This window comes from Podarcis raffonei, chromosome 2, assembly GCF_027172205.1.
Source record: "Podarcis raffonei isolate rPodRaf1 chromosome 2, rPodRaf1.pri, whole genome shotgun sequence".
NCBI lineage: Eukaryota > Metazoa > Chordata > Lepidosauria > Squamata > Lacertidae > Podarcis > Podarcis raffonei.
The window spans coordinates 32,466,679-32,489,932 of NC_070603.1; the positions used below are offsets into that span (position 1 = coordinate 32,466,679).

A 23,254-nucleotide genomic window follows, 5' to 3' on the forward strand; every position below is an offset into this window, starting at 1 on the left:
GGCATGCTGGAACATGTAGTCGGTCTGAAGTCGGCTCCCGCTCGCGATTTTATCCCACTTCCGGTGGCAGAAGAGGCCTCCTTGGCCGAGCATTGTGGGAGTTGTAGTTGACTCTTCGCCCCGTCTCTTGCGTTGTGCTCTCTTGACTCAGTAAGTAATCCAAGGTAGAGACCTGAACGGGAAGCCCGGCCTGGGGACCTGGGGGTAGGCCAGGATCTGAAGGCAAAGCGAGATAAGAGGGAGAAAATAGGCGGTGTAAGAGCCGCAGCTCGAGTAAGTTCAGACAGGAAGGGTGTTTTTCTTGTTCATTTGGTAGTGGAAATGGTATTTTTGCCCTCATTGCCACGTGCGCCTGCTCCTGTGCTCCACTGCCATAGCTGATTCTGCTCACACCTCTACTGCTCGTAGAATAAACTATTGTTTATTCAGAATAAACTAGTAGCTAGTAGGATAGATTGCAAATGCATTTTCCAGCAGCCCTACAGGATCATAATTCTAAAGCCTTTACTTGGAATTAAATTTATATCAGTAGGAATTACTTTTAAAAAAAATAATTACGTCCCATTAAGCTCAGTAGGACTTCCTCTCTTGTACATTTGTGCAATCAAAGACTGCGACTTAGTCACACCGAATTCGGTGGGATTTGCTAAGTAAACATTTATAGGACTGGATCACACAGTTGCAGTTCCTGAGCTTGCTTAGCTCCCTGGAAGTAGTTCTGTATCCAAAAGGTTTAGGGCCAGGCCGTTAGGCTGCCTTCCTAAGAGAACTTAAGTCATTGAAAGTCTGATTGAATTTAATGCATCTTACCTCTGAGTAAACTTGGCTAAGACCAAGCTTTAAGTCCGCATACTAGGCACTAGAGCTGCTGACACTGAAATAGTGCTAAAATGCTTCTGTACAACTATTGTCACCATCTCTTAATAACTTCGTGCCAACTGTATGATGGGCGCTAGAAAATACACAAATAAAGTTGTTTTATTTCTCAGGGTAATTTTAGTCAGAACCTTCCTTGGCATGGACACAGCTGACGGGCTGAGAAACAAATAGTGGGTACAGAGCAAGGAAATGTGATGGCATACGCTTTCTCTAAATTCCACTAGGCCAGGCAAGGTCTAGCTTTCCCTAGGGGCAACTTTCCCAGCCAGTGTTGGCTAGGACCAGAGGCAAATGCAGACAGAGCAATGAATATAAATGTTATTTTGTACAGTAGGCTATTTTCTACACACACACACACACACAAATACCCCTATTATTCTCCATCCAGACTAGTAGGAATCATTATCAGAGTTCAATGACATATTCCAACCAGGCAAAAACACTCAAAGGGAATGTGAAGCAAGGCCTTTAGTTTGGTGAGGAGCACTACAGTTCCCAGGATGATTGGGGGGGAAGGGAGTCATGAGCTTTTAATGTATAGTGTGGATCTGACTAGTTGATACACTTTGCCACCTCTTCCCACAATTCAGCAACTATTCAACATTCCCAGTGCTCGTCTTCCTAACGGCTTCCCTGTCTCCATGCTTTCAATAGAGAGCAGCAATTCTTCCTTTAGTAAAACTTTCAAATAGAATCTGATGTATGCAGAATCTGCTGCTGATTCAGCCTTTTAAATTTGAAATCCACACTGATCAGAACTTTCACTTCTCTTTTTCCTCTATCCTACTCTTCTGTTCATTTGATTTTCTCTTCTTTTTTGTCTACTGAGGCATGAATGGGTATGAAAGTGTGGCTGAATGTATACAATTAGTATATTCACAACAAGTTTTTTAAAACTGCAAGACAGTGTTGAAGGGAAAGTGTAGGGAGAGAATGGGCGAGGCAAAGTAAGAATACATATATGAAACCGTTTCAACCAATTTCTTATTGCTTTACATATTTTTCTTACAATTAAGACAGTGGGTGGCGCTGTGGGTTAAACCACAGAGCCTAGAGCTTGCCGATCAGAAGGTCGGTGGTTCGAATCCCCGTGACGGGGTGAGCTCCCGTTGCTTTGTCCCTGCTCCTGCCAACCTAGCAGTTCAAAAGCACGAAGTGCAAGTAGATAAATAGGTACCGCTCCGGCAGGAAGGTAAACGGCGTTTCTGTGCGCTGCTCTGGTTCCCCAGAACTGGCTTAGTCATGGTGGCCACATGACCCGGAAGCTGTATGCCGGCTCCCTCAGCTAATAAAGAGAGATGAGCGCCACAACCCCAGAGTTGTCCACGACTAGACCTAATGGTCAGGGATCCCTTTACCTTTAAACTTTTAAAAAGCCAAGTGAGTCTAGTTTTGTTCAGGGGAAGTCTGCAGATTTCAGAACCAATGTAATTTGACGTTTCACACAGTGACTTGTAGACACAAGAATTAACTGCCTCTATTGAAAAGAACTGTGCTTGGCAGTGTGAGGTGATACATAATGCTTGAAATGTGATAGTGGTTACTTTTGCTGCAGTCACTGAGTGGTTAACATGTATGTGTGAACTCATCCTGAGACTGAACTGTTACTGTGAACTAATTTACAAGTAAGTGGATTGTTCTCACATAAACATAAAGTGTCTAATTCTCATCCCTGATGGCACACTGTAGTGTCATATTGTACCCCACATCTCTATAACAGTTTCTCACAGAAAACATGTGTGATTCCATGGCAAACCTCCAGGGATGCAGACAACAACTTGGCATCTTTGTGTGAAAGGCTGGCTTCATCCTTCCCAGTTAAATTAATGCATTAATTTGATAACACACACACAAAAATAAACAAGTTTTCCCGAAGTCCTGTATTCTGCAGAATGTGCACCCCAGATTTCAGCATCTTACATTTCCACAGAATATGAGAGACTAGCCAGACTTGCATTTTGATTCTGGCTAATCTCTCACATTCAGGAATCTTGTAGAACAGCCACACTAGATATTTATTTTTAAAGGATGCTCTTACACCACACGAAGACCACAGGTGCCTCTTATTTTAGAGAATGGCTGTCCCATAAAACAGGCACTGAAGGTCTCTCAAGACCTTTTAAACATGCTTGATCTGCCAACTCTAGATCTTGTTAAGTTGCTTTCATTACTTCAGAAACTTAACATAAAACACTTTATCAGATTCTAATTTGATTTCATATATATCATTATATGTGTGTTTACCCTGTGTGTTTAAAACAAGAACTCCTTAGCAGAAGGAATGTCCGTAACAAAGTCAAATATTACTTCTAAACTACAACTCCCAGCATGCCTTACTTCCTAAATAATAGGATTTGGCAGAGGAAGAATTTAACTACATTACCCATCATGCTCCATTTCCCTTGGTTACATAGGCTGGCGCTGGCAGTTGAAGGGTGAGGCTGTATTTCTAGCAACCCTCAGTGAGTGTTTGGAAACCTGACTGCTTTGTCTCGGGGTAAAGTTGGCTAGGCTGGTGCCATTCCTAGTGCCCTTATGTGGGGTTTTCTTAAAATCTTAAAAGCATGATTACCTGAGAGAAAGCACTCAGCAGCATGTATCAGGGTGGTAATATCTGACTGTTGCTGTCCCCCAGGCTACCCTCGGCTGCCATTTCATACCGGGACCCCTCTTAATTCCTCATCTACGTGGAGGGGCATGAGTGACACTGATGCCTGCCACAGAGATGGATGACTTCCGACGGTCCTACGTTAGGCTGTGCAAGGAGAGCGGTGCTGAACCCCAGGAAAGTATCCTGCAGCACTTGGTGGAAGCCTCAGGGAAAAGCCGCTTGGATTTAGCTACACACACCCTTTCTGTGGAAACCTGCGGGGTCCTGGGCAAGCTGTTGCAGGATGAACTCCAGTTCACCGAGATCACGCTGAGCAATTGTATGCTGAGTGAAGAAGGTGGGGCTCTGTTTGTTCATAAGGCAATTCTTGATTTCTGTCCTTTCCTGAGAATAGACCGTAAAAGCCAAAGTCCGTGGCCTCTTTTCCTCATGGCCTCTCACCCATCCTTCAGTTGCTGATGTGGCTTTGTCACCCATATGTTTTCGTTGTGTTGTACAAGTGGGAATTTATTCTCCTCGTAAAAGGGGTTTCCAGTATCACTTGGGAAGGAATAAAACAAAAGATTACAAGTTGCCATGGGGGGCCCAGGGGAAAAAAGGGCTTGGAATACTTGCAGGTGGCAATTGCCGTAAGGGGATTTGGTCACTATTCAGAACCATGATGGCTCTATGAGGGGTACATTTGAAATCCCATCAAGAGTGAAACAATGATGTGTGAAGTGATGTAAAATTGATTTTTGCAGAAAGTGGATTTTCCTCAGTGCCACAGCAGGGGAGGAAAGTGTTAACACCCCCCCATGCTTGCTAATTACCAGCCACCCAGGCTGGGGCATTTTTTCCATAATGTGAAGACAGCATTTAACACACTAAGCCCCAGAAAATATTACACTGAAACAGAATTTTCCCAGTTCCCAAATAACATGTTGTTAACAGAGCCTCTTACACAGGGCCAGGCATACACTGCAATTTCTGTGATTGCACTATGTAATAATTGGCAGTGGGGGCAGAATACAGCATTCTGAGAATACAGGCTTATTCCTAACCCTAAAACATGGGTGAAAAGCTTGTTGCCCTCCTGATGCACTTGTTACACTCTCTGATCGCTGGTCATATGGGCTGGTGCTGATGAAAGTCGTAGTCCAAAACATTCAGAAGGCACAAGCTTGAGGGAGACTGCCTTAAAGTATTCAGGTAAAATAACAGGAGCTGTAAGGCAATTAGAGAAGGCCAATGGCCTCTCTAGAATTGCCCCATTTTTCTTTTTTTGACAGAAGGTGTGCCTTTTGGGACTGCCTTCTACAATATGGATGGGAAACATCCAGGGGTCAAATGTAGCACTTTATCTGCCTCTCAAGGCTTCTCCCCCCTCCCCCAGACACCTCTCCCCTCCAGACCTCCAAGTGTGGGTCCATTTAGTGTGGGCATTCCATTAAGTACTTGAGCCTAGAGCCAGTAGCAAAGCTTTGGATTGGGCCTGATGGCTCACAACATGCATAAGATGGTGCTTTAAATGAGTTATGCCTCCCCTTTGAAACAGCTTTTCCAGGCTAGAGTTATAGGCAACACATAATCCCAGAGGAAGACCTTTTGGCACCCATTAGAGCAGGGATAGCCAACATAGTGTGTTCTAGATATTTTGGACTACAACTCATCCATCGTCCGTGACCGTTGGCCATACTGGCTGAGGCTGATGGAAATTGTCCACAGCATATAGCATATATCTGTTTGGCCACTCCTGTGTTAGAATCATAGCAAGAAGTTGCTGACTACAGAGCTTGCCTGACTGAAACAAATACGTACCTCCTGACTCTTGCTGCTCATACCCAGGGGTTGAGAGGCCAGACCTTCAGTACAAAAAGGAATTAACTGCTCTTTCCTTTTTCCCTTACAGGGGCTAAGCTACTACTTCATGGACTTTGTTCCAACACTGTTGTGAAATCCTTGGATCTGAAGGTGAGTCGGTTCCACTTCCAAGTAGTGGGGTCCAGAAATGACTACAATGCAACTTTGGAATTTTGAGAATCCCAGCTATTTTTAAAGGCTGAATTCCTCATCTTCACAGTTGCAGAGACACAGTTTTAAATGTAAAGGCAGGAATTCAGAATCGTAAGTCCCAGTTAATTGCTTTAAACTCTTACAGGTTCTGTGCATATGGTTTTGCATCCCAGTCCTAAACACATGTGGAACAAAGCACCAATAAGAAATAGCTAGCTCCTCATTACCCCCCCCCACAAGCCAAGAGAGACAAATATTTTGCTTAAGTCGCAGCATATGATTAGCCCAGACCTCAAATGTAAACAGCGTGTGTCTATGTTGCTAGTACAGACTCTCTTTTTTGCAGTTTAAACGCCATGGCTTTCTGCCCAAAGGAATCTTGGAGTCTATTTATGTACTTACTAAATTTCACCCTGCTTTTCAGTAACACAAAGTGATGTACAATAGCAGAATCATAAAAATAATAGTTGATAATGAAAATCAACTGAATGAAAATCAACTTTAACACTGAATGTGAACTGTTGTCAAGCGCTAGTCACAACAACAAGTGCTAGTCACCACATCTTTACAAGTTTCTAACTCCCAAGAGCCCTTGGGCAAAGCCATGGTACAAAAAGTTATTTTAAAGCAGTGTCGTTTATAGTGTAGATGTACTTGTACCTGACGACGAGGCAAAGCAAGCAGCTGAATCCCATTTGATGGGGACCATGAGTGGGAGAGGGCCATTGTGCTCCTGGCTTGCTTAAGGGCTTCCCACAAGCATCTGAGAACAAAGTGGGCCTTTGGTCTGATCCTGCCGTGCTCATATGTTATCCTGTTAACTGCTGGGGCTTGGTTTGTTTCAGGGAAACAACCTACGATCTGTGGGGGCAGAGGCTCTGGGGAAACTGCTCAGGCAGAACAAGACAATCCGGAGGTGAGCAGCTACAGGGATTTTGGGGTACATCTGCTCCTTTTGGACCTTCCTGGGGGTGCACTATGTGCATGTATCACATCAAGTTCTTCGAAATCTGACCAGGAGCAGCTTCTCCTGTTGTTGCTCAGCGAAACTGAAAAGACTGGGTGGGTTCTTTCTTGTCTCTACAAAATTATTGATTGTCACACAATATTACCTCATAAAATTGGTACTGAATGCAAGGAAAATTAAAGGCTCCTTGCTTGGTGTATGGCCCAGTCTTAGCTGTGCTCTTACGTCTCTTGCCTAACGTGGTCTCTTTGCCTTTCTTTTTGACTCTTCCCCATTCCCAACTCCAGTCTCACTTTGGAATGGAACAACTTGGGTGTGTGGGGAGAAAGCTTTGCCATTTTCTGCGAGGGCCTTGGCGCCAATGGTCACATCCAGTACCTGGATCTGCGCAATAACCAGATCAACCACCAGGGGGCAGGAGAGCTGTCCATGGCGCTGAAAGCCAATTCCAGTCTTCGGGAACTTGGTAAGACCGATCTCTCAGACTTACCGGTACTTCTCTGGGTCACGCTTTCAGAATAAAAATATACTCATGCCACACCAAGTCGATCAGCAATACGTTGGAAAACACAGCTAGGATTGTCCTTAGTATTACTTGATGCTCTTGCTCTCATTTTAAAAAGATACCTATCCATATTCTAGAAATAAATATATATTATGTTGACACTATATTATACCACACTTAAATGTTTAAATGTTCCTTGGATGGTCCTTGAATCTTCCCTGCCCGGCTACATCAGTGGGGGGTGCCACACCCTTTGAGAACCACTGCTCTAAGCAGTGAAGCATCTTCCCCTTCTTGTCAGCCCAGTTCCTTTTTCAGGGAAGCGATGTCTGCTCTCCCGGCTTGAGCCTTGGACTCTGCCTACATCTGAAGGTATCTGCAGGGCATTGCATGGATGTGTCCAACCCCTGTCTGCACAGTGACACACTTTCACCCTGGGATCGTTTGACTCCTGCACTGCAGCCACCAGATGCTACCGAATTGGAGGTGGTGCTGAGGCAGCTGGGCATCTCACTTTGCAGATTTTGATACTCTGTTCAGAAAGATATAAATTTGCCCACTCTCGACCAACCAAGCCAGGCCAAGGGAAGCTTAGAACTGTACAGGTGCAGACACGGCCTTAGTGGCCTGTTCTGTGCCTTTTGGCATGAGGCCTTCAGCCATTGAGCTTTATTGGCTGCCTGGCTGGCACCAGAAGCAACGCATGGCAAAATACTTAAAACTCTACACACACACACAAACGCAAAGTCTCGCTAGCCTGCAAAGTATCCTTACATAAGCATTTTCAAGTTGAGCCCTGTGCATAATTTGGTGCACACGTAAACCCATAGTAATTAATGGGCTTAAGCACCTCTAATTATGCATAGAATTATACTGCTCATTTCACACACGTATAATAAAGTATGGAGCTGTTCCTTTGCTAAACTTTGCAGCAGTTCAGCAAGCATTTATCTCCCTAGTGCAAAAAAAAAGGACATGAAGGGGAATGCCACCAGAAATTAGCCTCCCAGCCCTTTTCACTGGACCCTCGATGAATTGCAGTTATAGGTAACATCCCCCCCCCAAAGTGGCCTTTCAGCTGCTGGTGTGTGAAAACTTGGGAAAGCGAGAGCTTGTGTTTAACTGGTGGTCATGTGTGGTGCTTTTCTTCTTACTTAGATCTGCGCTGGAATAACATTGGGCTCCTGGGGGGCCGTGTACTCCTGAATTGCCTGCATAGCAACCGGGCACTACGACAACTGGAATTGGCCGGGAACAATGTGCCCAGTGACATCCTGAAGGCTGTGGGTGAGCAGCTGTGCCAACCCTTTACGTGCTTAGAGTTCGACATTCAGCTGCTGCAGGGGGCTGCCCTGTACCCAACGGTCCTGTACAAGAGGTCAACATCCAGCCTGAGACCAAAGAAGATTTTCAGACAAGCTCACAGTTCTTTGAAGTTGACAGTACTTCCTGGGCTGGGAGGGAGGGCAGCACATCTGCTGGGTTTTTAAAGTTTATATTATGGGCGTCTCAGAGGTAACTGGTAGGCCCCTGTTGAAAACAGAGTGTTTGGTTTACTCCAGCAATGCTCTTCGTATGTTACACTCCCCATTTTATTTTTGTTTCTGTTTTTTAAATAATATTTATTAAAGTTTTAAAGGTTACAGAAAGAAAAAGTAAAAAACACCATTTCAAACAAAAACAATACAACACATCACAATAAGGAAGAAAAAAGGATGAGAGAAAGAAAGAAAAAACAGAAAAATAAAATCCATTAAAAAATCCCCCAAAGAAAAATACAGCGAATCTTCCCATAACTTATCTTTCATTAGCTTATTTCCTTGACCTCCTCACACCTCCCTTTTTTGTATTCTAGTTCAATTATCTGTCTCAGCAAATCCTTTCCATCTTTTCAAATTTTTGTCCTGTAATTTATCTTAATATAATGTAACTTTACTTTCCCTCCTTTTACCAATTAACAGTCAGTTTTTCCCAAATCCTTTATAACATTTCTGCTAAAGCCACATAACATCATTCCAACATCCTTCTAACATTCATTAATTTTACAATGTTTCTGTAAATAGTCTTTAAATTTCTTCCAATCTTCCTCCACCGACTCTTCTGTTACACTCCCCATTTTGATGCCAGATGCACAGGGAACATACTAACAACAATTGTTGGATTTCACATTTGTGACTCTGGGACAAAACTGACCTTATTGGTCATAGGAAGCTGTACGCCGGCTCCCTCAGCCAATAAAGCGAGATGAGCGCCGCAACCCCATAGTCGTCCACAACTGGACCTAATGGTCAGGGGTCCCTTTATCTTTACCTATATGATTGATTGATTGATTGATTGATTGCATTTATATCCCCTTCCCTTTTCTCCCAAGGAGCTCAAGGTGGCAACAGCCTTGTAAGGTAGATTAGGTTGAGAGTTAGTGACTGGCCCAAGGTCACCCATTGAGTTTCATGACTGAGTAGAGACTAGAACCCCAGACTCCCAGGTCTGGGTCCAACGTTCTATCGACTACACATCACTGGCTGCTCACCCTGAGCAGAATATTTGGTGAAAAGGTTCATTTATGCACTTTCTCTCTCTCCCTCTGGCCCAGATCAAGCCATGGAACACAACCAAGAACGTCAAAACATCCTCTGCAAGAGTCGGAGCATGACCCAAGTGCTCAGCAAAGAGGTGATAAGCTTGAAGGAGAAGAACTCTAGACAGGTTTGTTAGATTTGCTTGATAGTTTTTTGGGGGTATGTACTACGGAGCTGTCCTGTCTTCTTCATCCATGGATTCAATCAGGTTCTCTATGGAGTGGAAGGGTTAATTTGTAATGGTGCTTGATCTTGAGGGCATTGCATTTCTAACCTCACTTGGTGATTCCTCCCAAGTTGCCAGAGGAAGTCGTTCTGATCTACAGAACCCTCTCAACTTCAGATGGCAAACTACTTTGAACATACTAGAAATTGAAGAAAGCCTCGACCAGTTTGTCTGGTCTGGTCTAGGGAGGATTGTTACTGTAAAATCATCTTTCTGGATCCCTGTGGCCTGGTAGAATTGCTGAAGGCAAGAGAAATGGGTAGTGCTCTGTGTAACTCTCAGCCTCCCAGAAATATCATCTGCACTAGTCCAGCGAAGAAAACTTAATTCCTTAAACTCCCTGAAAGTAATCCATTTGATTGAATGAATCCTTGGTCTCCCTATATATACCTGACAAGACACCTGTGGATCTAACCTGTTGCTCTTCAGCATCTTGGTGTTTACCTTCAGCTCTTGTGACTACAGTGATAACGTTCCCACAACAAAGAAAGACTTGCGGTCTTGTGAATAGAGCTTGAGGCTAGGACTGGGGAAACTCAGGTTCAAGCCATAAAGCTAATTGGATGAGTTTAGGCCATGCTACCTCTCAACTTAACCTGCTCCAGAGGATTGTTGTGTAGTTAGAATGCAGGGAGGAGGCATTGTGCATTTCCTTCATTAGTAGAAGGGTGGGATTAAAAATCTATAGACATGTTAACTGGAGGGCTGGGAAGAAAAGCTGTGGCCTGAGGCTAGAAAAGTTCGACTCTCCCAGTACTCTTGAGTACATTGGCCTGCTTGCTGCTTGAATTTAAAACTCAGGTTACTGATTTTATACATATGTGATTTCCAGTACCTGGATATGATGGACACCATTGACAAGCAGCGAGAGGTGATGAACCACAGCAGTAGGTGAGTGGATTGTGAGCTGCAGATTTTTTACCTCCTCAGCTGAGTCCAGACCTTGGTTCCTCAGTGTTGTTTTCAGGTGCTACTAAGGCATTACGCCAATTAGAAATGGTAGCATGGAACAGGGAGCATCTCAAAAAGAGAATACTTCCACTGTGGAAGTTTAAGGATATTGCTATTTTACTTCGCTTCACTTTGTATGGTGCAACCATGACATCTGTGCTGACCCTAATAGGTCTTCTGGACTAGCAGTCAGAATACTGTTATTTATTTATTTTAAAGGGGGTTTTTTTTGCACCCGGCTTTCCTCATATAGTCAAAGGCAGCTTACAAAAATATCAAAACAGGTTATTCAAAGTGCTGAACCCTTGTAAAGCATTACCTGTCACATAGGAACTATCTACAAAGTATGCTGTGGTTTTTTTTTTTAAAAAATGATTTCTAAGAATCTTCCTTCGGCTTGTTACTGTTTGTCCCATTTTAACCAGTACTTTTGTCACAACTTGGCTGCTCCCTTCCCTGCTCTTGCTACAAAGTTTATTTTACAGATAGTCCCATACCCGGATATTGCCTCTCTCCTCCATGCAGGGTATCAGCGACACGAATTGGGCAGTTGCAAGAGGCCCTGACGGAGCGACATTCCGTGTTGAACTCGCTACAAGCAAAGTAAGGAGCAGCAACTCTTTGGGGACCCGCTGGGCAAGGGGGTTGGAAAAAGCAGGATTTCATTTCCACCCAGATATCTGGCTCAAGCGGAATCTCATTCTAAAGTTACATCCACACCATCCAATTAAAGCCCTCTTATACCACTTTAATAGTCATGGCTTCCTCCAGAGAATCATGGGAACTGTAGTTTGGGTTGCTGAGAGCTGTTAGGTAACTCCTCACAGAGCTACCGCTCCCAGTGCCCTTAACCAGTTCCCAGGATCCTTTGGGGGAAGCCAGGACTGTTAAAATGGTCTAAGAGAGTTTTAAATGGATGGTGTGACCCATCTAATACACCATCTTGTTCTCGCTACTGGGACTCCCTACTGGATCACAATTTGATCTAGACCAAGTCACACCAACCACACTACCGCTATGCAGAAATACAGCTAAAAATTAAGAGGTGGGTCCCCAAATGCATGTCTTGGCAGAAGGTGGTCCCAAGTCTCAAAAGGTGGAAGATTACTGTCGTCGTGTACGCCTGGAGAAATACATTGGACTTGACCTTTTCAAGCATCCAAAATGGATATGCTGTCTCTTTATTTAGTTATCACAATTATTTACATTCCACCAAGGTGGCTTACAGGTAATATTTCAATTAGGTTAGTATTTTTATTGTATTTCTAAAATATCTATCAAAAACACATCCTGATCCTTCACACACAACGTTCACCCTGGGGTGGTGAGGAGATAGTCAAGCAAGAACAGGCCCTGTTTATCATAGAATCATAAAATGATAGAGTTGATGTTGATCTAAGTACATATTTCTCAGGGGCATGGAGAGAATGTGGCCTTCCAGTTGATGTTGGGCACAAACTCCCATCAGCCTCAGCTAGCCTGGCCAGTGGTGAGGGATGATGGGAGTTGTAGTCCAACAAATATCGGGAGGGCACCAAATTCCTCATCCCTGAAAACCCTGTGAAAGTTTGTTATACTGGGTTAACGCCCCTTGAGAATGTCTCCTCTACTCTGCGCGTGAGGTTTTGTGGCTGTAAAGGTCTTCAGGTTGAAAGTGATTATGCAGGACAATTTGGCTCCTCCACCATCTGATTCTGGCCACAAGCACACGGGTGTTTGCTTTGCTGCATGTCCCTAATCTCACGTGACACTTCCTGCCTTGCAGACTTCAAATGACGGAGGCCGCTTTGGCTTTGTCCGAGCAGAAGGTGTGCAACCTGGGAGAGCTGCTGAGTACGGCAAAGCAGGAGCAGGGGAGGCTGGTTGAGAGCCAGGCCAAAGAGTTGCAGCAACACAAAATGGTAGGCCGGGATGATCTGGGCAGACTGGGGCCATCTGTGGCTGAGAAAGTGGCAGGTGGCCAGTGTGGTGTAGTGGTTAAGAGCGGTAGTCTCGTAATCTGGTGAACCGGGTTCGCATCTCCGCTCCTCCACATGGAGCTGCTGGGTGACCTTGGGTCAGTCACACTTCTCTGAAGTCTCTCAGCCCCACTCACCTCACAGAGTGTTTGTTGTGGGGGAGGAAGGGAAAGGAGATTGTTAGCTGTTTTGAGACTCCTCAGGGTAGTGAGAAAGCGGGATATCAAATCCAAACTCTTCTTCTTCAGCATGGAAGAAGTGGGAAAGGTGCCCAGAGCTGATGTGGTGGTATGGGAAGCAGTGCTACATAGGGGGTATGTGAGGAGGATGGAAGAAAAGTAGGGGAAGAAGAACTGATAGTTGCCACTGCCTGCCTTTGTAGGCATCTGCTAATCGAGAGGCAACACTTCAGCGAGAACTTTCAGCAGCCCATGAGAAAAACCTCCTGCTCAAGAATCAGGTAAGAGAATGGCTTGAGTATCTGCAATGGGTAGCTTACCTGAGCCACACACACAGACACACACCCCAGGAACTCCTGACAGCCCATCTTCTCCTTTTCCTGCCACCAGGCTCCTGCCTCTCACCCTTGTCCCAGCAGTCCAGGGTGCAGAGACTGGGCTTGCCTGGGTATCATGAGAGTGGCTTCCTTCTAGGTGAGCGACCTGGAAAGAAGGTGCAAAGCACAGCAGGAGCAGCTCTTCCAGGTGAAGGAGGACCTGACCCACACAACTGCAGAAATGAAGCTGCGGGCTGTACAGGCTGAAGGTGAGCAGGATTTGGGGAGTCTGGAGCTGTTGAATGTAAGATGCAGTCTGGATTCCACAGAAGAGGTGAATCGGTGAAGGATCAAGCAGCTGGCACCTCATTGTAGTTCTCCCTGCTTATCCTCAGAGCGTTTGGACATGGAGAAGAAGAGGTTCAAGCAGGTCCTGGAAGATGCAGAGTCCCTTCGGCTGAAGGAGGTGAGGTTGAGGGCGGCCAAGTCCCTCAGCAGCGTCCCTGGGGAGGGGGGGGGCATGATAAGAAGACAAACACAGATCCCTTCTCAAGGAGGCAGAGCTGACTCAAGCTAAGTTTCTGTCTCGGGTGAAAATTTAATTCCTTCATTTAGCCTCTTGCTGCATAGGATGTAGGGTCGCAGAGTTTTTCCTACAGGAGGTTTCAGTCCCTTTCCCATTTCACATGACTGAATGAAGAGAAAAGGAAGGGGGTGCCCCCAGGGCGAAGTGGGGGATGGAAAGGCCTTTTGTTCTCTTTTGGGGGGAATTCCCCGATTGCAATCTCCATTTCCCTCTTCTCCATACAAAGGACTGGATGCTTTCACAATGGTTCCCACATTTCAGATCTTACTTCCCAAGAGTCTGGGGCAGGGGAAATACATTTCCCCTTGAGGGATCTCCCAATTAGCCTGTATGGCTTGCTGTGTTAGACTGACTCTAAGCAGAAGCTCCATAGTCTGAATCAGTCCTCATTTCTTATCAGGAGGTCAGTTCATTCATGTATCTATATTGAAAGGAAGGCTTTGCTCCCAAACCATTTGGGACAGAGTGGAGCCCAACATCCCTTTCTGAGCTGAGAATGAGAAGGTCCCCATTTGCTGAAGGGGTTACACTAGATGGTGCTCAGATGCTGTTATGTACCCCCTTCCTTTGTGCCATTCATAATGCAGGTAGATCACCTGAGCCATCACATGGAGGCAAGTGAGCGGTCCCTGCAGGAGCGCATCCAGAGACTGGAAGCCATCCGCATAGGGCTTGAGGAGGTGAGTGGAGCGGCAGCAGATCCGCCACAGGGTACGAAGTCCCAGCCATAAGCTGCTTACTGCCATAGCCAACCTTTGCGTGAAAAACATACCCAGTCCCTATCCTCTGTTGTTTTTCGACCTCCTCTAGGATCTTGGATCCAAATGCAACCTGTTGGATGAGAACACTCAGGAAGGCCGAAGTGACGTCGAGATTCTTAACAACCCAAAGTTGTCACGTAATGCCCTTTTTTTGCTTTTGTAACTAGGAATTGAGCCGAGTGAAAGCTGCTGCCCTTGTAGAGCGAGGCCAGATTGAGGAAGAGCTCATCAAAGCCAAGAACCAAGCCAGGTTGGAAGAGGTGAGCGCGGCTGGGTGCTGAGGGTGGAGCTACATGTTACAAGAAACAATGGGGGTGGTTGCAGAAGCTGCAACAGCAGCAAACCACTTGACTTGTCCCCATTCCATCCATAATGTGTTGTACCGCCTACATCATATCACATCACTGTGTTTCAACAGCCACACGAGTGGCACCCAGTGATGTGGAAACAGGGCTGGGAAACTCTCCATGTCATAGCATCAGGGTGTGAAACCACTTTGAGAGAGGGGGGATAACCATTTTGGAGCAGTGGGGGAGTGTTGGCATTTTCCATGGCAGCTTCATGTTTTCTTGCCTCTGCAGAACAGCAAAATATATGTTGCAGAACTGCACACTTGGAAGCGAATTCAACATCGCATTGTATTGCTACTTCCAAAAACTGCAGGTGGCAAGCACAGTCTTAGACACACACACACAGCTCAAACACACACATACGGCTAACGTGAGCCCACAATCTATGCTTTTTGCTTCACAACTATGGCTTTTTCAAAAGTTGTGTGCAATTTCAGTCGAATAACTAAAGGATTAAAATTTGCACCAATAATGGGTGGAGGTTTTCCTTAGCTGGAAGACGGCCCTAATTAGTGCATGCCGGTGTTATATATATAATTTCAAGCAGTTGCTTTCCCACCCCCTCCTCTCCCACCCCCTTTTGGGCTTTGCAGCAACAGCGACAGGAGCACCTGGAGGAGAAGCTGCGGCTGATGATGCAGTCCCGCGACGAGGCTCAGAATTACTGCCTGCAGCAGAAGCAAGCAGTGGCTGAGGCCCAGTCTAGGGAGGGCCATCTGAGCCTACAAGTGGAAGGGCTCAAGAGGCGGGTGGAAGAACTTCAGCAGGTGAATGGAGAGTGTGGTTTGGAGGCCATGGTGACTGAGTGGTATATACCGTATTTTTCGCTCTATAGGACGCATTTTTCCCCCATCCAAAAATGAAGGGGAAATGTGTGTGTGTCCTATGGAGCAATGCAGGCTTTCGCTGAAGCCTGGAGAGCGATAGGGGCAGCTATCCACAAGCCTTCGGAGCGCGGCGGGAGTTCCCGCCGGGCTCCGAAGGCTTGCGGATAGCAGCCTGCAGCCCGAAGCTCGGGGAGCACAGCGCTGTGCACCCCAGGCTTTGGGCAGCTATCCGCAAGCCTTCGGAGCACTCCCCCAGCCTGTTATCTCCGGGAGCGGCGGCAAGGCTGCGCAACCTTGCCTCCGCTCCCGGACCTGTTCTGGGGGCTGGGGTCGGGGAAAGCTCGGGCTTCCCCCGACCCAGCCCCACGGCTAAAAACGAAGTCGCACACAGCTTCTCCCGGCTGGAGAGGTTGTGCGTGGCTAAAGAGGAAGCCAAGACAGCCAGCGGAATGGATCCCGCTGGCTGTCTTGGCTTCTTTGCTCTTTGGGGCTGCGGGGGGGAATAAAAAAGTTTTCTTTATTTCCCCCCTAAAAACTAAGTGCGCCCTATGGTCTGGTGCACCCTATGGAGCGAAAAATACGGTAAATTGCCTAAGCAGCAATAATAATAATAATAATAATAATAATAATAATAATAAAGTGGAGAAAACGGGTAGGGCATCCTTCACTGCCAGAAAACCTAAGATTAAATTTTCAAAAACATGCAATTTCTACTGACTGAAGTATTGAATTGGTGTCTGTAAGTCATGGTAGATTACCTTGGGTTACATACGCTTCAGGTTACAGACACTTCAGGTTACAGACTCCGCTAACCCAGAAATAGTACCTCAGATTAAGAACCTTGCTTCAGGATGAGAACAGAAATTGTGCAGCAGCGGTGCGGTGGCAGTGGGAGGCCCCATTAGCTAAAGTGGTGCTTCAGGTTAAGAACAGTTTGAGGTTAAGAACAGACCTTCGGAACCAATTAAGTACTTAACCCGAGGTACCGCTGTACAGGGAAGGGATGGGATAGGCATCTCCTCTGAGCTTTTAAAATGGTTCGTACTTAGCCTGCAGCCCTCTTGACTTGCTTTGTCGTCTGTATTTCGGATGGCAGGAGTTGAGCAGCAAGGACCAGGAAAAGGTAACTGAGATCAACAAAGTGCGAGTAGGGCTGCAGGAGCAGATAGGACACCTTGAGGCCGAGAGGACGGCACAGGAAGGGCTGCGGGAGAAGATTGCAGCCCTGGAGCGACAGCTGAAAGGTAGGGAATGGTGTGTCTCTGCTTCCCCGGAAGCTGCAAGAAACAGGGTGGTATGCCATGCCTGTGAGACCAAGGCGATCTATTTCTAACTCCACCAAGTACTCTTATTGCATCCTTTGATGCCTTGGAGCTGGGTCTGACAAATGGGACCTTTTGCATCCTGCTTCCCTCTTGCTGGCAGATTTGGGACTGAAGGAGGCAGAGATGGCTGACATAGAGTCCCAGCAAAGGAGGAGGAAATGAGAGGGCTGTCTGGAATCCATGTGGCAGCCTCTCTCAAACAGAGGAACACATAAAGAGAAATAGAAGCATTTGATGCAGGGCAGGAGTAGAAGATTAAGCGGCTCATACATGAGCAAGAGGTGTAAAGGTGGGACCTTTGCAGTCTACCAGCTGGGGACAAAGTCACATCCAGCCCACGGGATTGAGAAGATTGGGGCGCCCCCTCTTATTTCTGCCTCCCAGGCATCCCAGATGCCAACTCCCCAAACAGCAGTGCAGTTGTAGCTCTTGTTCAGTAGCATCTTTGGAGCTGGGGGAGTGACTTGTCACAGGTTTGCCCATTTTGTCATTCTAGGAGGTTTACATTCAAAGAAGAAACCTAGATTTCTCCACCAGCAGAGATTGTATGGGCAATGGGGGCTCTCTGGTTTTCTGCCACTCCTGTGTAAAGCTTAGCCCAGCCCCAAGAGCATTTCCATAATCCTGAGGACCACAGAGGTCTTGGTGTGCTGATGCTTTGTTCCTCTTTATGTAGTTCTGTTCAGCAACCACCGGGAGGCGCTACTGGACAAAGAGGGCGAAATCTCAAGCCTACTGGAGAAGCTGCGGGTTCGTGAGGCAGAGATCTCCAGGATGAGGGAGGAGGAAGCCCAGCGAGTCAGCTTTCTTCAGAACGCCATCATGTCTTACGTGCAGGGCTCCCCGCGAAGCACTCAGAGCCCCAAGAAGTGAGCATGAGGATCCTGGCTTCAAGGAAGGGAGTCTCAATTATTACTGTGGACAGGTTGTGGAGTATCATGGAGTCCATCTTCCTTATGTCGCTAGGAGATCCTGCACGAGAGGCTGCATTGCGTCAGCTTACCTGAGGCTGGGCCTGAGGTATCATTGGAGTGTTTGCCGTTGCCTTAGGAACTATTTTAATGGTCTGCACCAAAGCCAAGTATTGTTTTTAAACCTTCAAACTGTGAGGAAGTCTCCAAGGCAAAGCCATCCATTCCAGTTTGTGAGACCACAGAACGGTCTGGTCGCACGGGCAGGAAATACAACGTCTTCCTACGTGACAGGCATTAGCCTCAGCCTTTGGTCTGATGCACGTTACCTCAGTGGCATGACCTGAAGCAAAAGCCCCCTCCCAGCCGCAATGTGGCCAACTGTCCTACTGTATCAGGAACAAGTGAAAGCACCAATTTCTCAGATACCCCAGATCATGTAGGTATTTCCCACGCCAGACTTTCACCTGCACAGGGACTACTGATGCAGACATGGGGGAAATTCTATTTCATGGAGAAGGTTGGGACAGGAATTGCTTTGTATAGCCTGGTCTACATCCATCAGCTCCTTCCACAGAGCGTATAATTTGCCTTCCACGCTTGGGAGGAGCTCTCTTGTTGCAGCTTTCGAAAGTGATCATTACAGTGAGCGAACCTCTAGCTGCTGGTGCATTATTTCCTTGGCCTGAAAGTGGTACAGGCTTGAGTGGCCTAAAGGGGCAAGGATGGGGCAAATTTGCTGTGTTCCTTTCATGGGAGTGGCAAGCTTGATGTTCATTTATTATTCTAGCTTTAAAGGCAGGATAAAAATGAAATGTTTCTACTTTTGCTCCAGTTCAAGGGCCGGTTTGTGCACAGACCAGTGTTCATTTTATGTGTCTTTTCACATATAACTGTGACGCTGTTGCTTATGTATAATTTGACAATGGCCTGGTTCGCAAGATGCGCTAAGCCAAACCTTAGCTTAGCGAGACCATGCAGTCTCCCCGGGGAAAAGCTTTCAGCTGCTTTACTTCTCCCTTGTCCTTTATGTTGCCAAACTGCACTGAGCTAATGTTTGGTTTGGCATATCGTCCGAACTGTGGTTAGTGATGAGGCTACTAACCACAAGCCCCCGGTTCAGATGACACATCTTGGCTTAGCTCAGCACAGCAGCTAAAAGCACCAGGGAGCAACTGTGTGCTCCTCTCCAAGAGCTACACACTCTTGCCATCTCTCACTATGCAAAGGTTTGGCTTCCTGTGCCATGCAGACAAGACCCATGTATGTCTACCCCCCCTTCATACACGCTACAGAAATGAAGTGGCTCATTTATATACTATTATGAACCACCCTGTGATCTTCAGGTGAAGGATGGTATACAAATTTTAATAATAATAATAATAATAATAATAATAATAATAATAATAATAATAATAATGCTCAGTGGGTTTTGAGGAGGAGGCAAAATCCCCCTCCTATAGTCTGGAATATTCACCAAACTTCACAGTAGGGTGTGTGTGTTTGCAGCTTCCAATAATACAAATTGTGTACCGAAATAATTTTGTTTCTTTTCAGATTGTTGCCACCATTTGTATGGGGAAGCAATACCACTCATCTCTTACACTTCCCATTTCCCCAAAACTGGCAGAAATCCAAAACTGATTTCTAAAGGAAATATTTTATCTCTTCTCTTCCAAGCCCCTGTTAAAATATGAAACGCATTGTATGAAGATGGCCTGAACTTAAATCTTGTTAACACAGGGTCTTCTAAGAGGTCAAGGCCTGCTTAGTTTTTCTTGGCTAATAATAATAATAATAATAATAATAATAATAATAATAATAATTTATTATTTGTACCCCGCCCATCTGGTTGGGTTTCCCCAGCCACTCTGGGCGGCTTCCATAGAAACCAAAAATACACTAAAATATCACACATTAAAAACTTCCCTGAATATTATTAGCCAACGGCTGTGGCTTCCTTGTGGGCGATGTACTCTATGAGGATATAATTGTAAAGTTTTGTACATCTTCAGTAGCTTTTCAAGTTTCTTACCGTTTTAGGGATGATCTATTGGTGGTGGGTTTAATAGTGCTTGAGAATTGCATGTGCCTGAGGTGGGATTTCAAGCATCTGCCCCTTTTTCTGCCTTCACTAACACTGTGTCCTCCTGCTTATACGAAAAACAACATGGCTGGCGACAGAAAGGACACAGCTCAGCTAGAGAAGAGTGTTTGCGAAGGCAGCGGGGTGAGAAAAAGGACAAAGCTACCCTAGTTTATTCTTGCTCTTTCAAAGCTTTGTTTATATGGTTTGGGAGGAAACCTGAGTGCTGTTTGCTCATGTCTGTCTGGAGTAATCAGTGCCCTGCAACCCTCTGCCCAATGGCAAGGACATCCCTTCCCCCATGCACACATCAACAGTGCCCCAGGCGTCAGGTTTTATGAGGCAGACACTTAAAAATAATAAAATCCTTGCATGGGTGTTTAATGGGATCTGACTGATTCTGTGGGAAAGCAGAAATTTGTTCCCTCTTAGGCTTGTCCTGCATTTTGGGGAGCTAATCGAAAGGGGCAGCAAATCAGCAACCATCTTCAGCTATTTTACTAAATCTCAGTGCCATTTGAGGTTTCCGTAATGTGCGGGTGGCAACTGATGAGTAGTCATATATGACACTAAAAGTGACTTTGAGCCTCATGTCACACTTTAAATGCACACAAAAGTTGCCACTACGCGATTAAACATGCACAAGATAAAAAAAATAATAATCAAAGATACTTTCTAACAAATACCTTTGCATTTATTTATTCACTGCCCTAGCAAGGGCTGCACGAAAAGAACATACAGATTAAACAGTAACAGCATTAAAACAAAGGGTTTTCTACATAATGCAAAATAAACAGGCATAGCTGGTACAAAGGCCTTTCAACTGCTTATAATACTCCATGTATAGAACCAGTACATTGGCTGGAAATATAATCACATATGGTCTAAGAGTTATAGGGGGCAACCCCCCCTCCCAAATGGTGCCCCTGGAGACACATGGTTGAAATTAGCTTTGCATCTCTTAGGTCACAGCTTGGCTGCTATCCAGAGAACTACATTGGTTTCCTGAACTTGCTCTTGACTGCTAGACCATGACTTTGATAGGAAGTTATATAGCAAAGATCAGAAGAAATGTGCCCCCCATGGATGCAGCAAGCAGCAACTATGGTTGGCAAATCTATTTTCAATCCTAAAGACACGATTCAGCTCCCCCACTCCACCCCCTCAGGCCCTGAGAATGCCATAATTTCATAAGTTCTCTTGGGTGGAGTTTGAGAGAAAACGTTATATGTACACACACATAAAGGTAAGGTAAAGGGACCCCTGACCATTAGGTCCAGTCGTGGCCGACTCTGGGGTTGCAGCGCTCATCTCACTTTACTGGCCTAGGGAGCACAGCTTCCGGGTTATGAGGCCAGCATGACTAAGCCGCTTCTGGCGAACCAGAGCAGCGCACGGAAACGCCGTTTACCTTCCCGCAGGAGCAGTACTTATTTATCTACTTGCACTTTGACATGCTTTCGAACTGCTAGGTTGGCAGGAGCAGGGACCGAGCAACGGGAGCTCACCCCGTCGTGGGGATTCGAACCGTCAACCTTCTGATCGCCAAGTCCTAGGCTCTGTGGTTTAACCCACAGCGCCACCCGCAGTGCTATTTTTCTAGAAAAAGAGGTGCCGGAACTCACCATGAACGCTTCCCTTGTTCTCTTATAATGGCAAAGGTGCCCACATGAGAGGTGATGAAACTGAGTTATAATTACATTTCCTCCAAGGAGCTCAAGGTGGTGTACATGGCTCTTCCCCTCTCCATTTTATCATCACAATAATCCTGTTAGGTAGGCTAGACTGAGAGACAGTGGCTGGTCCAAGGTCAAGCAGTGAGTGAGCTTCATGGCCGAGTGGAGGTTTGAACCCTGGTCTCCAAGCCCCTAGTCCAGCACTATAACCATGGCACCATACTGGGTGTCAATTACCTGTTCTCAGGCACCTGGGTTTCCAGCAGCTTTGTGGAAAGATGGCGATTTGCATAGATGGTTCCTTGTGTTGAGTTGGGGTGCTTGCCTGAGTTGGCCTCCAGGGCAAGGAAATTGGCTGGGCGTTTCTGCACTTATGCCTGGGAAGCTGCCTCCACTAGGCTGTTCATTTGAGTTTATGTATCAGGGCTTTTAACCAACCCCCTAATATAGCTGCCATATGGAGCTCTGTGGCTTCAAATCACAATTCCTCACCAGGTCACAATTTAGGAGCAACCAACGACTGGAAGTTCCAGACCCGCCTCTGCCACTCCAGAGATGCACTAAAAGGCTGGTTGCTGCAGTAATGGGGCATAAGGGCTAACCTGACCTCTTTCATCCCATTTGACAGGATGCCCTCAAAGTAGCTCTGTAAAACAAGTTACTGACCATAGCCACAGAGTTACACTTGCAGTGCACGGCTAGGGCTGCCACATAGCCTCAAGACACTAATGGCTACATGATCCAGTGCTATTTTTCTAGAAAAAGAGGTGCCAGAACTCACCATGGATGCCTCCCTCATTCTCTTATACAGTGGTACCTCGGGTTAAGAACTTAATTTGTTCCGGAGGTCTGTTCTTAACCTGAAACTGTTCTTAACCTGAGGTACCACTTTCGCTAATAGGGCCACCGTGCCACTACCGCACAATTTCTGTTCTCATCCTGAAGCAAAGTTCTTAACCCGAGGTTCTATTTCTGGGTTAGCGGAGTCTGTAACCTGAAGCGTCTGTAACCTGAGGTACCACTGTAATAGCAATGAAGACACAGCCTTGTAGCTCAGTATTGCCAACATTGGCAGGCAAGCAGCTCTCCAGGATTTCAGGCAGAAGACATTCCCAGCCCTACCCTGAGGATGCCAGCAAGTGAATCTTGGACCTCTTCCACACAAAGCAGATCTGAGCCACAGCCCTTTCTGTTGTAGCGGAATGCCTGCATGCTTATTTATTAAGGAATGTCAGTATCACTCTCTATATGCGGCCACAGGGTGGTTTACAACAGAATAACCATACTGTGCACACATAACAATTACTTCAATCTGACTCAGAAGATAAACAGCAGCATCAGACTGCTGTAGACATTTAAAGGTGCAGTGGCCATGCCAGCAGAAAGGTGCCAACCCCCTACGGTAATGTAGTGGTTGCAGTGTTTGACTCCCCACAGGGATAGGGCACTTCTGGTCCTCCAGGTAATGTTGGGATCCAGCTCCCATCAGCAGCAATCTCAGCTAAAGCATCTATGACAGATGGTCATCCACCCTCACATATTTGCCCACCTCTTGGAGTTAGGGC

At 46.1% G+C, this 23,254-nt stretch overlaps 1 protein-coding gene across 5 annotated transcripts; it reads left to right on the forward strand.

The window, feature by feature from the left end:
• LRRC45 (leucine rich repeat containing 45) lies at window positions 1–18,587 on the forward strand. 5 transcript variants are annotated; one of them, XM_053375680.1, is made up of 18 exons: window positions 1–150; window positions 3,515–3,827; window positions 5,382–5,443; window positions 6,331–6,401; window positions 6,740–6,918; window positions 8,116–8,244; window positions 9,551–9,663; window positions 10,595–10,653; window positions 11,239–11,316; window positions 12,479–12,614; window positions 13,054–13,131; window positions 13,325–13,436; window positions 13,563–13,633; window positions 14,341–14,433; window positions 14,682–14,774; window positions 15,458–15,631; window positions 16,788–16,935; window positions 17,693–18,587. In XM_053375680.1, exons 2-18 carry the CDS (start codon window positions 3,590–3,592, stop codon window positions 17,887–17,889), a joined length of 2,031 nt encoding a protein of 676 aa, XP_053231655.1. In that variant the 5' UTR covers window positions 1–150; window positions 3,515–3,589; the 3' UTR covers window positions 17,890–18,587. The 5 variants fall into 5 exon arrangements, with proteins under 5 accessions (XP_053231655.1, XP_053231658.1, XP_053231656.1 ...); XM_053375683.1 differs by lacking the exon at window positions 1–150 and adding an exon at window positions 205–273; XM_053375681.1 differs by lacking the exon at window positions 1–150 and adding an exon at window positions 3,262–3,341.
• The last annotated feature ends 4,667 nt before the right edge of the window (window positions 18,588–23,254 follow it).